Raw genomic sequence first — 14,732 nt, 5'->3', positions numbered from 1 at the left:
AGTGGATAAGACTAGGCTGTATTTATCTTGGGATTTATGACTAGATGCACGATAATCAATTAGCAGTTAATTTAGGAAAGACAAATTTGTTCTTAAAAAAATCTAATCTTCCAAATAAATGTGATTTAGACCAAGTGTCAATATTAATATATACAATAGTTTTGGGGTAATATCAGATAAACTATCAATGAAAGTTTCTACAGCAACTAATTTCTACATCTTATTAAAGTTTAGGTTTGTGTAGGAAACTGATGAAAATTTTAACATCTGCTGACTTTCATACAGTGCTTCAGGTTTTGATTTTGGTAAAATTGGATTCCTCCAGTACTTTAACGCCACTGAGGTATTTAAACATCTATCATATCCCCTCTCACCTGCCTCTCTTCCAGTGTATACACGTTGAGGTGCATAAGCCTGTCCTGTCATCTTGTAACGTGAGAAGGCTAACCTTTTTTCCCTTACCTTTTCAGCTACTACATTTGAGAACCAGAGCAGCCTTCTTTTCCTCTTACTTTTATGTAATGTTCTAACAAAGGTTTGTCACCTTTAAAATAGCTCCTTTCAGTTTTGGCCAATTCTGTTCTACTTCCTTCAGTAGCTCCCATCCTCCTTGAGAAATTCCCCCACCTCGGCAATTTTTTTGACATCTAGGAACTTCAATCTTGAGTAAGCCCTCTTCTCCTTTGTTTTAATTTTGAATCACAATTATAATCATGAATGTATAACTGAATCACAATTATACATTTGGTGATCACTAGGTGCCAAATGATCTCCCACTATAACATCAGAAACAGTTTCCCCATTTATAAGCACCAGATCATTGTGGTCCATTTGAATGGAATCATTTAACAACTGAGATCAGAACAAACTATGGTAATTTTAAGAAGCAAGTGAAGAAGCTGTTTACTAAGGCATTTGGTAATAGACTGAGCTTACAGGGGCATTTTTTTTTTTAATTTTTAGAAGTCTTTATTGATAAATGTTACAAAAGTCTGGTACATAATACATTATGCAAATCGTGTTACAAGCCTTTTAAGTAAGCCAGAATGATCTCAACTATTCACGGTTATGCAACATAGAACACAACAACAATTCCTTTGTATATCAAAAGGAGAAAAAGAAAAGAATACAATATTCTTGTTATGTTGAAATAGCAAATAAAGTAATCAGACTTGTGATTTCAAAACTTCACTTTTCCAGTGTTTTCATTTATGTTACTAGTCTCTTCCTCTTAACCTCTCAACACAGGTATGCCCTTCCCACCCTCCCTCCCCATCCCTCCCACCCTTCCAGCACAACCTTAACAAAGAACTTTGGTCAAGTTATACATGAAGAAGAAAAGGGTCCCAGATCTGATGCCATCTGTCTAGTTGGTTACGCCTCTCTGCTAGAAGCCTTTCCATTTCACAGGTGTATCTCAATTTCTGGACCCATCTAGTGATAGGCGGGGTCACCGGCCGCTTCCAGTACGCGGCAATTATTACTCTTGCGGCGATTATGGCTTGTCCCACAAATTTATGCTGAGCACTGGGAAGACTCACCGCCCCCCCATGGAATAGAAAGAAAGTTGGGCTCCATGGCAATGGGCTGCCCGTCCACCGTTGTAGCCTGCTATGAATCGATCTCCAATAGGCCCTGACCTTCTTACAGGTCCACCAGATATGACCAGCTGTGCCCCTTACTCCGCAACCCCTCCAGCACAGCCCTGACAATGTGGGATAGATATGCTGTAGACGTTCAGGCGTCAAGTACCAACGGTACAATAGCTTCACAGCATTTTCCTTAAAGGGCACATGAGACGACACCCTCGTAACTGCCCGCTCCATCCTCTCCCATGTTGCCTCCTCAATTACCATACCCAGCTCCCTCTGCCAACTCTTCCTGTGGAGCGTGTAGCTCGGGGAATATCTATTAATAATGCGGTAGAGGCGAGAGATCACCCCAGCCGTAGTGGGTGGGCCGTCACAAATAAGCTCCAGCGCAGTTTGTTCCCTAGCCATGACCTCCCGAACTGCGCTTGTCTTAAGAAAGGAGGCCAGTTGAAGGTATGAGTATCTATCAGACCCCACTATCGGGAATCTTTCAAGAGCTGCAGGGTAGGACAACAGTTTCTCTCCATCGAATAGCTGACCCCACGTTCGTAGGCCCCCAGTGAACCATTTTGTGAATACTCCTTTTGTCATTCCAGGGTAAAACAATGGGTTGTAGGCTATGGGGGATAAACGGGATAGCGTTGTGCGGCGATGTAGGAACATGCTATCCCAATTGGAAAGGGTGACGTATATTGATGGGCATAGTCCTGTCTCCAGTGACCTAAATGAACCCGGAATCCACATGAGGGCCCCCAGTGACCTATCGCCCAGGGTGTATTGTTCAAGCTGTACCCACTGCCTGTCTGGGTAGTCTTGGAACCATTCCACTGCTGCTCGTGCCTGAACTGCTCTGTAGTACCAGGCCAAATTGGGTACACCCAGCCCTCCCCTCTCCCTGCCTTGATACAGAACCGTGCGTGCCATACGTGGACGCTTCCCTGCCCAAATAAAACGCATTATACGGTCCTGTAAGGATGATAAGAATCTTCGTGGCATATTGATTGGGAGAGCCTGAAATAAATATAATAGGCGTGGCAAAACGTTCATCTTTACTGCTGCTATTCGACCAAACCACGAAAGGGTAATGTCACCCCATTTACCCAAGTCTTCTATGAGAGCCTCTGCCAAACCTTTATAGTTGGCCGAGAAGAGATCAGAGAGGTCTGCTGTCAAGTTAACCCCCAGGTAACGAATGCTCTTATCTGCCCATCTAAATGCATAGGAGGTCCTCAGTGAGTCCCTGAGCTCCGTCGGGAGGGTTATGTTCAAAACCTCAGACTTGGACATATTAACTTTAAATCCCGACATGGTCGAGTATTCCTCTATCTCCCGCAGAAGCCCGGGGAAAGTGGACAGGGGGTTCGTAACAAATAACAGGACATCGTCCGCGAAAAGGGCTAGTTTATGAGTTCTCCCACCCATAGTTAGTCCTGATATGCTTGGATTATTTCTCAGCCGGGTTGCAAATGGTTCCATAACCATGGCAAATAATAGGGGGGACAAAGGGCAACCCTGTCTAGTGCCTCTATGCAAGGGTATCATCCCCGAATTACCCCCGTTCACCCGAATACAAGCTTTAGGGGAGCTATAGAATGCTTGTATCCATTTACAAAACTGTGGTCCTATTCCAAAGGTCTCCATCACCCTATACATGAATGGCCAATGCACCCGATCGAAAGCCTTTTCGGCATCCAAGCTAAGGAGGCATAGAGGTCTCTTCATTTTCTTAGCCAGATATATTAAATCAACCACTCTCCTAGTATTATCAGTAGCTTTTCTATAAGGGACAAATCCCACCTGGTCAGGATGGATAACCGCTGGGAGCAAGGGAGCCAGCCGATTGGCCAAGACTTTAGCTAGGATCTTGACATCAGCATTTAAAACAGATATAGGGCGAAAGGATCCACAATCATTATGATCTTTATTCGGTTTGGGCAACACCGCAATCCACGCTTCCAACATGGTAGCGGGCAGAGACTCTCCCTTCCCTATCAAGTTAAATAAATCGGCTAGCAGTGGGGACAATTCAATGGTATATTTCTTGTAAAATTCATTGGGGAATCCATCCAAACCTGGTGACTTGCAGGATGGTAAGTGTTGGATGGCTTTTTGTACCTCAACTGGGGTGACCGGTGCATCTAAAGCTGCTCTTTGCTGACTAGTTAAAGAAGTCAATTGACTCTCTGCCAAATATTCCGAAATAGCATTTTCAGGTGGATTGTTCTCCTGCGCATAGAGTTTCTGATAGAATTCACTAAAGCGCCTCCTTATGGCCTCAGACGTGTTAAGCAACTCCCCCTTCGAGCCCCTTATGTGAGGGACCGTTCGGTCTACTCTTTGCCTACGCAGCTTTATGGCCAGGAGTCGACCTGCCTTGTTAGTGAATTCATAAGATCTAACTTTGTTTCTGGTTTGTAACCAACTTAGCTGTTCTGAATAAATAGAATCCAGCTGGAGCCTCTGCCCGCGCAACTCTTCCAAAACAGCCTGGGAGCCTCCCAACTTGTGTTGTGCCTCCAGTTTCCTTATCTTTTCCAAGCACTGCGCCAGCTGGATCCTACGCACCCTAGCACGTCTACTAGCTATCTGTATAAAGTGACCTCTTGAGACTGCCTTCATTGCATCCCACACCACACTGAGGGGGGGGCCAGATTCCATATTTAACTCCAGATACTCTTTCAGGCCCTTCCTACACCCCTCCACCACTTCCTCCTCCAATAATAGGTCTGTGTTAAGTGTCCATCTTTGGTCTTTAACCTCTGCTTTGATAGTCGGTAAAACCACCCATACTGGGGCATGATCTGAGATTGTTATACTGCCAATTTCTGCTCTCGGGCCCCTCTCTGCTAGTGTAACATCCAGGAAAATGTAGTCGATTCGAGAGTATGACTTATGTACAGGGGAGAAAAAGGTATAGTCCTTGGTTGTCATATGACTCAGTCTCCAAACATCTAGGGTACCTAATGAGTGGACCAAGGAACCCAAAGCCAGTGAATCCCTAGATGTCGGTTGTGGTGGTCTCCCAGATCTATCCACCCCAGGATCCATAACTTCATTAAAGTCACCCCCCATAATCAGGGAACCCCTAGTGAACGTAGCGAGTATGTTTTTCACCTTAGTGTAAAAAGTTCCCTGGTGCTCATTAGGGGCATAAATAGAGGCAAGTGTGAGATCTACCTGACCCAGGACAATTTGCAGAAGCAAAAAACGCCCTCCCGGATCCCGTCTGATTTTCTTTATTTGGGCCGAGATTGTTTTATGAAACAGAACTGCCACCCCACGTTTTCTGGAATCATCGGCAGAGGAGGCAAAGAAGACGCTTGGGTATTCTGGATGAGCTAACAGTCTCTCATGTGCCCTGCGGAGATGAGTCTCCTGCAATAGTATAATATGCGGCCTAAGCAACTGCATCTCTTTGAAGAACTTCTGCCTTTTCTGAGGCATATTCAGCCCCTTGACATTATATGATAAGATTTTTAAGTCTGTATTCATACCTGTGGTGTTACACCATCTGTTCTACCCCTCACCAAGTGGGAACCCTCCACTTCATGTTTTTGTGTTATCCAGTACCAATTGTGCTCCCTTCCTATCCTAACCCTCCCCCCCCCTTTTAATGACCCTCCCCCTACCCATACCCACCCCATCCCCTCCTGTTTAACACCGACTAGAGGGATCAAGTCCCAATAGTGGGAAATGAGGAAATAACACACCTGCATCCAGGCACCCCAGCCCCCCCTCCCCCCCCGATATCCTATGTCATCACCAATGGCACGGGCACAACTCGAGCACTCGTAAACGCCCGCATGTTTGATTGGATCCTGCCCATTTGCCATCACCTTACATTCCCCCTCTTCTTAGTTTCACATAACTATGCAGCTTTATACACATTATACCTCACAGCCATGATTATTACATACTCTATGGGCTTTAAAGTTAAGGTTCAAGTATGCATATAATAGCAATAATAAACTAAGTACATTGTATTGTCAAACTTGAAACAGAGAGTATTTTACCTAACTCTCTACAACATTACCAACCCGGAAAACAGTTTCGGCTAGTTTTCTTCTGGCCAAGTTCAAGTTTCTTCCACAGCCACTTTTCTTTTTGGAATATTCCTTTTAGGAGTGGCAGGAATCCTCTGCCACTTTTGAAGCTTTGTCTTCGTGGCTGGGGCCAGAGCGCCTGGTGGTTTGGTTGTCTGTACCAGGCCTGCCCCGTGCAGGGATTTCCATGCCTCTGTCAGCGATGTAGCTCTCATCTTAACACCCTGAAGTGAGTAAATCAGGGAAAAGGGGAAGCCCCATCTATAGGCAATCTGTTCTTTGGCCAAAATGTCCAGAGCTGGCTTCATCAAACGTCTTTGTTGCAAGGTAAACTGTGATAGGTCTTGATAAACAGATATACGGGTCCCGCCATAGTCCAAGTTGGGCTTTTTCCTGGCGCAATTGAGCAGTTGTTCCTTTGTTTCATACCTATGAAACCGGGTGATAATGTCCCGTGTTCTATTTTCCTGCCGCTGGCCCAGGGATCTGTGTGCTCTGTCGATCTCAATCTTTACCCCTGCTCCATCTGCCCCCAGCAAACTGGCGCACAGTGTCTGTACAATGTGAATAACATTCTCTGTCTCTCCGCCCTCCGGGACTCCGCGGAATCTAAGGTTATTTCTCCGTCCCCTATTTTCAAGATCATCCAGTTTATAGGTTAGATCTACATATTTTTGATCTAGGGTTTGGAGATTGGTCTCAAATGTTTGTATAGACTCCGAGTGCTCTTCCAGCTTAAGTTCTGCCTCCTCAACTCTGCTCCCCAGTTCACGGAGGTCTGAGCTCAGCGACTCCATTCTATCCAAAATCTCCTCCTTCGATTTATTTATATCCGATTGTATACCGCTCAAAATCTGGCGAAGTTCGCCTGAGATCCCTTTTTTGATATGCGGTTTCCGCGATTCTGCTAGTGAGAGCGCCGAATCAGAGTCAGAAGGAGAGACCGGCGCCATTACCTCGTGGCGCTTCGCGGTTTTAGCCGGTCCGCCGCCAGCTGACTTCTCCTGCTCTTTAGCTCGCGCCGAAGACGCTTTGCTCATTCTGTTATCGATGATGAACAGCGGGGAACACTGCAAAAAGTTCCAAAAAGGTTGGTGATGGCTTTTTATAGCTTTTATATGTATCGAGGAACGGGAGCTAGAACGCTAGGCAGCCATCTGCTTCAGTGACGTCACTTCCTCCCCCTACAGGGGCATTTTTGAAACAATATCCAAGTCAGAATTTGGACATCCTGTTCATAATACCTGAAAAACATATCCATCTCACAGCCATTTTTGAACAAGAAAATACTGTGATTTCCTGTTCGAAAATACATAAGAATATTCTTGACTGTTTATTTTGGACATTTTCAGCATATTTTGCAAAATGAAACATTCAAAATATAAACACCAAAAAAGCAGGCACAAAAACTGCTGTTCGGCATCATTTGTACACAAATGTCCACAAAGCAGAAGGGCAGCCTAGTGGTCAGTGCAATGGAGTTGGACCCTGGCTGGGGTACCTCTAGGAGCAGGTTTGGGAACCACTGTTGTAGAAGTATATTTATTTATTACATTTGCATCCCACATTTTCCCACCTATTTGCAGGATTAATGTAGCTTACATAATACCGGAGAGGCGTTTGCAGACTCTGGTGTGAACAAATACAATGTGGAACCTTGCATGACGTAGCTATAATTCGGGTTTTTTTCCCCACATGCATCACCTTGCACTTGCTCACATTAAACGTCATCTGCCATTTAGCCGCCCAGCCTCGTAAAGTCCTTCTGTAATTTTTCACAATCCTGTTGCAAGTTAATGACTTTGAATAACATTGTGTCATCAGCAAATTTAATTACCTCGCTGGTTACTCCCATCTCAATCATTTATAAATATATTAAAAACCATTGTTGGTTTAATCATGAATTGATAATGAGTGTGAATGTTGGGCAGACTGGATGGTCTTTATCTGCAATCACTTACTATGTTACTATGATCTATTGTTCAATTGTTATGTGGCATAAAATTGATGTTTTAATTACCCAAAAGCGCAAGAAATTCAAAAAGTCCAGGCTTCCTTCCTTATTACGGTGAACTCCTTTGGTAACATCTGGTTTTCTGAAGGATACATTACCCTAACCTTTGTCTGAACTTTAACGCTTGGTCAGTATGTAATAAGCTTTTTTTGTTGAGGGATTTTACTGGAGACTCTCAGGTAGACTTAGCTTTTATTGTGGAAACAGATCACGGATGCTGTTAGTTCATTATCATCTGATTTACACCCAACTGGTCAAAATATTACATGCTCCAAAATTGGGAAAGAAGGGAGGGGGACTATTCTATTTCTGTGGTGAATTCTCTTAATATTCCTGATCTAGAAGTACTGAAATATCAGGTTCATGATATTTTAACTATGGGCTCACTTAGGTTGGTTTTGATTTATAGACACCCCCCCCCCCCCCCCCCCCCCCCCCCACCCACAACAGGGCTTCTTCTACTACTACTTATCACTTGGCATCTACCACTTGTACTGATTTATATAATAATGTCACTGAGTATACTGTTCAGTTTTCTAACCTCCTTGTAGCTGGATACCTAAATTTACATTTGGAGAATGTGTCAGATCAAAAACAAAGATAGAAACCTTTGAATTTGGTAAGTTCGTTAGATTCAAGCCACTCATAAGAACATGCATTATATCTACTTTATTCTAATCTATTAGTCAGGAAGCAAATGATTTCTAATAAGTGATCAGACCACTATATTGGAAATTACTCTACATATATCAAGTTGACAAGAGTATATAATCAACCTCCTTATACAATAAAAACACATTGTCCGCAAATATCCTAAAAATAGTACAGTGTGGATTACAACTTAAGAAGCTAGCCATACACTAAGAAAAAGTTTTCAGTTTCTTTCTAAAAGTTAAATGCTGAGTTTCCTTTTATAGAAAGTAGCAGAGAATTCCAATGCAAAGAAGCCTTATAAGAAAACAACAATTTAAATTTAGTTTTAGACATTATCCCATGTATTGAGAGAAAGTGCAATGATAAGATTTCCATGGACTGTAGAGTCCTACATGAAGGTCAAATAAAAATGACCTAGGTAGGAGCCATACCTCATAGAATTTAAATTATGCACATTGATATTTTGCATTATATTTGCAATCTTACATGGAGCCAATGTATCTCTCTCAACAGCGGGGTTGATCTATCAAATTTGCATGAATTACATCTAATCTGGTAGTGGTATTCTGAAGTGTTTGTAACCACTTTAGCAACTTATCTTGAGTGCCAATATAAAGAAGATTACAAAAATCAACGTGTGAGAAAATTAGTGCTTCGATAATCAGCTTATAACAATCTTTGAGAAAGTATTTCTTTATACGCCGTGACATCCTCATCTTGTAAAATATTTTACTCAAAGTATTGACCTGAGCTTCCATTGTTAAGTGTGTATCTAGAATAATACCCAATACTTTCAAAGAAGACTAAATTAAATTCTTTACCAAATATATTTAGTTTTCCCTGAGATAGCTCAGGTATAGGAACACAAAGCCACAAATTTTCATTTTATCAACAAGCTCAATATGGATAAGCAGCTGCCCAGCCTTCTACTTCAGTCAATATCACATGTACATCTTTTTCAAAATCAGTAAATTTAGTGGAAACTGGCAAAATGATCATTATGTCATCTGCAATTTTTTTTCAAATACAAAATCTTACCCAACGTTGACATCAAAATATTAAATCTCACACGTAATATAAACGTGTAGCATGAACACCCAATTTACAAGCTGAAATGTCCAAATTATAAATGGGGCAAAACAAGGGACACAGACATCCATGTAGCAGCAAAGGCACATCCATATTATAAAATGGCCATACAGACATCCATTTGCAAGAGTAGCCTAATGGTTAAAACAGGCAGCTGAGCGAAAAAGCATAGATCCAGAGGTTGCTGGTTCAAGTTCCACTGCAGCTTTTTGGTTTGTTTGTTTGTTTGCTCAATCCGAGCACTTTTCTATAACCTGGACATGGTAAGTACCAGATCCAAATACGGACATCCATCTTTTTAGACTCTGGACACCCCTCGCCCTTCTTTGATCAAAGCTGAACATCCATATTTTGGGCCCTCCCTAGTCTATACAATATGGACATCCAAAAAAACAATACAGCTTAAGCGAAATAGGCAAGGAAATCATACTTGGTCTACACATCATGCTTGCTTGGGCTAACTCATTTAAATTAAAACTCACCACTGAGAAAACTCATTGCCTTATACTCTCCTCTCTTTATATTAAGTTCAAGCCAACCACCTTAGTCACTCCTGAACTTTCCCTACCAATCTCAGAGACTCTACGACTATTAGGTGTAATTGTCGATAGAAACTTGGAGCAGCAAACAAACTCCACCACTAAGAAAGTATTCTTCTCACTTTGGAAACTGAAACGTATTAAACCATATTTCCCAAGAGATGTATTCCGCAATTTAGCTCGCTCATTAGTCTTCTTGATTACTGCTATGGTACATACGCAGGGAGCAAAGCTCTGCTTCATAACAAACTTCAAACCGCCCAGAACACAGCTGCTAGACTGATTTATGGTAAATCGAGGTTTGAAAGTTCAAGACCACTGCATGAGAAACTGCATTGGCTTCCTATCAAAGACCGGATAACTTTTAAAGTTTGCATCCTGGTGCATAAAATTCTCTACGGTGAAGCTCCAGCATATATGAATGCCCTTATCAGCTTATCACCTAGGAACTCTTCCAGATCGTCACACACGTAACTTGAATCTTCACTAATCGTCACACACGTAACTTGAATCTTCACTACCCAGCCTGCTGTAGTATCAAGTATAAAACCGCCTATGCATCCACCTTTCCTTATGTTAGCGCTCACTCATGGAATGGATTACAAAAATCTGTAAAATCTTTTCAAGATCATTTGGCCTTCAGAAAATCGCTAAAGACCCTATTATTTGGGAAAGCTTACCTGCCTAGCATCTCTAACTTTTGAACTGTTGCAGTCGCTACGACATATTGAACTCTTATTCTTTCTCCTTTTCCTCTCCTTTGCTGTTACTCGCTAATCTCTTTACTTCATTGATTTTGATGTTTGCTGAATTGATGTATGTTTTTGCAGACTGATGTAAGCCACATTGCGCCTGCCCATGGGTGGGAAAATGTGGGATATAAATGCTACAAATAAATAAATAAATAAAACAACTACCGTAGTTTTGTGGCCCTATCCAGATAGATAAGCATCAAGTGCTACTTTTCATAGGTCCTCAAATTTCTTTCCATTGTGGCATGATTGATTTTCACTAAGTTAACAAATTCAGCTCAATAGTTTTGGGACCTTTATATACAACAGGCAGTTTACTCAAACCCAATTACTTAGTTAAGCATCTGATTCTAATATGCCAATTAATTATGCCAGGGTTTTCAACCCAGTCCTCGGGGCACACCCAGCCAGTCGAGGTTTTCAGGATATTCCCCTTCAAATGGGGATATCCTAAAATCCCCAACTAGCTGGGTGTGCCTCGAGGACTGGGTTGAAAACCTCCGATGCTAAGGAAACAAGTTTCACTTGCTATTTCTCACTCTGATTCTAAATTAGTCTTTTTGTTCCTACTTTGTACATTATCACATTTAATGGAACAGAATTGTTTAATTTCTATCCTTTAATGGAGAACAATCTTTCCTTATATAATAAGCAAGGATATCAAGGTAATAACTTCTCATTACTATACTGTGGTTCACAAATGGAGCACTGTATCTATGCAAGTACTTACGTGAAAGAGCTGAGGCAATGACTTCACTGTAAGACAAAACCAGATTCCCATCTTGCATGGAAGTAAGTCACGCCATTGTGGTTTTACAAGTAACCTACAAACGACATATATTTGGTTCAATTATACTTCAGAATTTACTGCAATCTACTTAGATTTGTACGTGTCCCAAAACATGTGAAAGCAGCATAGTACCTAGCTATACTTCCTATGTAAACTTTATATGTGCAACTTATTACTGAGAAAACTATTAATTATATACTATGCTACCAGAAAACTACTCCCATTTCTTACAGTGTCTAATTGCATAAGAGATCTGTTAAGCAGACCAAGACAAATAAAGAGTTTAATAACAGGGATTTTTTTTTTAAAGAGAATATAATCGAGCACTTTACAGGAAGATAAAGGAAATCCTCAACCATACCAAGCAGGTTTACACTGTAAGCTGAAGCACAATTATCTTTCAGTCATGTAATAAAACTAGTTTTCCTTTTGGTTCTATTTCCAAAAGCAAATTATCTACTAAAGTTTCTGAACTGCACTTTTGCATAATCATTTCTACCGGTATGGGTTAAAAGGGAAAAAAAAATAGGGTTGATTCTCAAAACCTCCCTCATTGCCACTCCAATAAAACCAAACTGCAAAATTAATCTAAGTATAAGTAAAGGGAAATATTATAATAGAGCATCTATATGGAATGTCCAAATAGGCACCAATTTTATGCTTTAGTTATAAAAATCCCCCCCCCCCCCCACACACTTTATGTGAAAATAAATGCTACATATAAAACATGTTTTATATGTGGTATATAGATGGCTTATGGTGCCAGAACCAGCCCCAATGGAGCACAAATTCTCATGCATAAAAATATCCATTCATCACAATTTCACTCCTGCTTGAACTACACTCCCATGAATGCCTACATGCAACACAAAAGTGCATACTAACAGGATGGCATGTAGTTATGTTTAACAGCCATTTTTCATGTGTAAAATATGTTTTTCATATGGAAAATACTTTACAAAAATTACTCCCTAAAGGTACACAATTTTTTTTAGAATCAGGTGTATAGCCTTAATTATAAAAGGCTGTATTTTTGTTTTAATTTAAAAAGAAATCTATCATCTAACAAGATCAACAAAAAGGATTAAACACATTTTAAATGAAGTAATTTGATATGAACAATATACACATTCCTGCTGCTAATAAAGGAAAAGACAACTATGGCAAAAACAGTTTAATATGAACATTTATATTCTACTTTGCCAATTTAGTTCAAGGTATTCTACATAAAGTTAATCTAATCCATCATCCAAAAATACAACTTCAATTGTGACATAATTCAATTGCTATTCATTACAAAATTTAAAATCTCATTAACACAAATATGAACCATCCCAATAAATGTAGAAAAAAAGCCAAGTTTTTAAAGCACGTCTAAATTCCCAATAAGAAATCTTCTCCCAAAATTGGTCCACTACCTAGAATGGTCCCTATTTCTTGTGGAACCTTTCTTGGAATCAAGCAGGACACCAGAGACACTTATGCAGTTCGAGAGTCCACTCCTGCCTCTCAACATCCAAGCCATGAACTAGGGACGGAAGGTTGGAATACAAAAGAAACCTCATGTTTTGAGTGATGAGAGTTAGAAAACACTCCATTCTCTATGGATTTCTGGAGGCTAAATCCAGAAGTAGGGGTAGCTAGATCAGTTTCAGACTGTAAGAAGTGATGAGGATCACGGTTCCCTGATCCTGCTTGAGTTTCAGCAGAGGTTTTGCTATTCAAGGTGTGGGTGGATATACGAGACCACTCATGTGATTGCATTATCTGGCCGAGTCTGTCAGCCAGACAGTTGTTCTTCCCTGCCAGGTAAATGGCTGAGTACCATACCATAGCTGGATGCCCAGCACCACATCCTGGCTGCTTCCTGACATAGGAGGTATGACCCTGTGCTTCCCTGCTTGTTGACATAATACATTGTAACCTGACTATCCATTTAAATGAGGATAATTTGGCACACTAGTCAATTTCTGAAAGCCTTTAGAGAATCCCAAATGGCCCATAGTTCCAGGAGGTAGATGTGATGCTGAGCCTCCTGTTGAGGATCACTTCCCCCAGGTGTGGAGCCAATCTACATGAGTTTCCCAAGCCAGGTTGAATGCATCTGTCAAAGTCTCATGGGGTGGAAGAATCTGAAGTGGTAGTCCTATAGTCAAATTACTTTGACTTATCCACCAAGACAAAGACCTCCAGAAAAGGAGCAACAGTGATGGCATCTGCTAAGTTCTACACTTAACTGACTACAAAATCAGAAAAAACTTAAAACACTTCCCAGACTTATGAGTAAACTGTTTCAGCCCTTGTGTCAAAAAACAAAACCAATGAAAGAAGACAAAAAAGTGGAGAAAACAGAGCTCAGAATTACACTCTATACCTCTTGCAAATTTTGCCTTGGGTTAGGGCAAGATCAATCATTGGTTTAAAAAAAAAAAAAAAACACCTTTCCCAGTCTCAAAATTGTTGTTTGCACACATTTATCAAAAATCATTCATCAAACACATAGGTCATCAATGACATCAAAAAAGGATAGAGAAACAGTTAATTCAGAGGAAACAAAAAACCCTCACAAAGCCAATCATAGAACATAAGGTTGCCATACTGGGTCAGACCAAAATCCATCAAGCCCAGTAGCCTGTTTCCAACAGTGGGCAAATCAAGTCACAAGTACCTGGAAAGAACCCAGAACAGTAAAACAGATTTTAAGCTGCTTATTCTAGAATTAAGCAGTGGATTTTCCCAAGTCCATCTTAATAATGGCTTATGGACTTTTCTTTTAGGAAATTATCCAAACCTTTTTTAGACCCTCTAGCAACAAATCCCAGAGATTAATTACATGTTGAGAGAAGAAATATTTTCTCTGGTTTGTTTTAAATTTATTATTTAGTAGTTTCATTGAATGCCCTCTAGTCCTAGTATTTTCAGAAAGAGTAAACAAGCGATTCAACATCTACCCGTTCCATTCCACATTGCCCAGATGATCAAAAGCAAACGTGGGCACTAAAGGCCATTATCTCTGACTTGTGCCCGCATTTGCTTACATCCCAAGATCAGAGACGGTGCGCGCTCGCTGGCTCTGAATGCTAACAACATGCAAATGAATGCTAAACAGGTACATTATTATTCCTCCCCAATGCTCAGCGGGCAGTGCACCAAATTAGCACTCTGCTACCACAATAAACCCTACACCAGATTGGAGCAGGTGTTAGGGTTTACAGAGCATTGGGAAGGAATAGGGAGCCCTGTCCAGTATGCATCTGCA

The 14,732-nt window shown here is 41.0% G+C and overlaps 1 protein-coding gene across 1 annotated transcript in view; it reads right to left on the bottom strand.

Annotated features, from left to right (window-relative positions):
- The window catches only part of DNAJC1 (DnaJ heat shock protein family (Hsp40) member C1), a 329,370-nt gene that overhangs the window by 130,378 nt on the left and 184,260 nt on the right, over positions 1 to 14,732 (bottom strand). The window contains exon 6 of the mRNA XM_030199432.1: positions 11,414 to 11,507. Within this exon, the coding sequence (XP_030055292.1) occupies positions 11,414 to 11,507 (94 nt within the window). The remainder of the gene's footprint in view (positions 1 to 11,413; positions 11,508 to 14,732) is intronic.

This window comes from Microcaecilia unicolor, chromosome 1 (genome assembly GCF_901765095.1).
Source record: "Microcaecilia unicolor chromosome 1, aMicUni1.1, whole genome shotgun sequence".
Lineage (NCBI taxonomy): Eukaryota > Metazoa > Chordata > Amphibia > Gymnophiona > Siphonopidae > Microcaecilia > Microcaecilia unicolor.
Note: the sequence above shows the minus strand (reverse complement) of the source record. Positions and strands in the feature narration are given on the sequence as shown.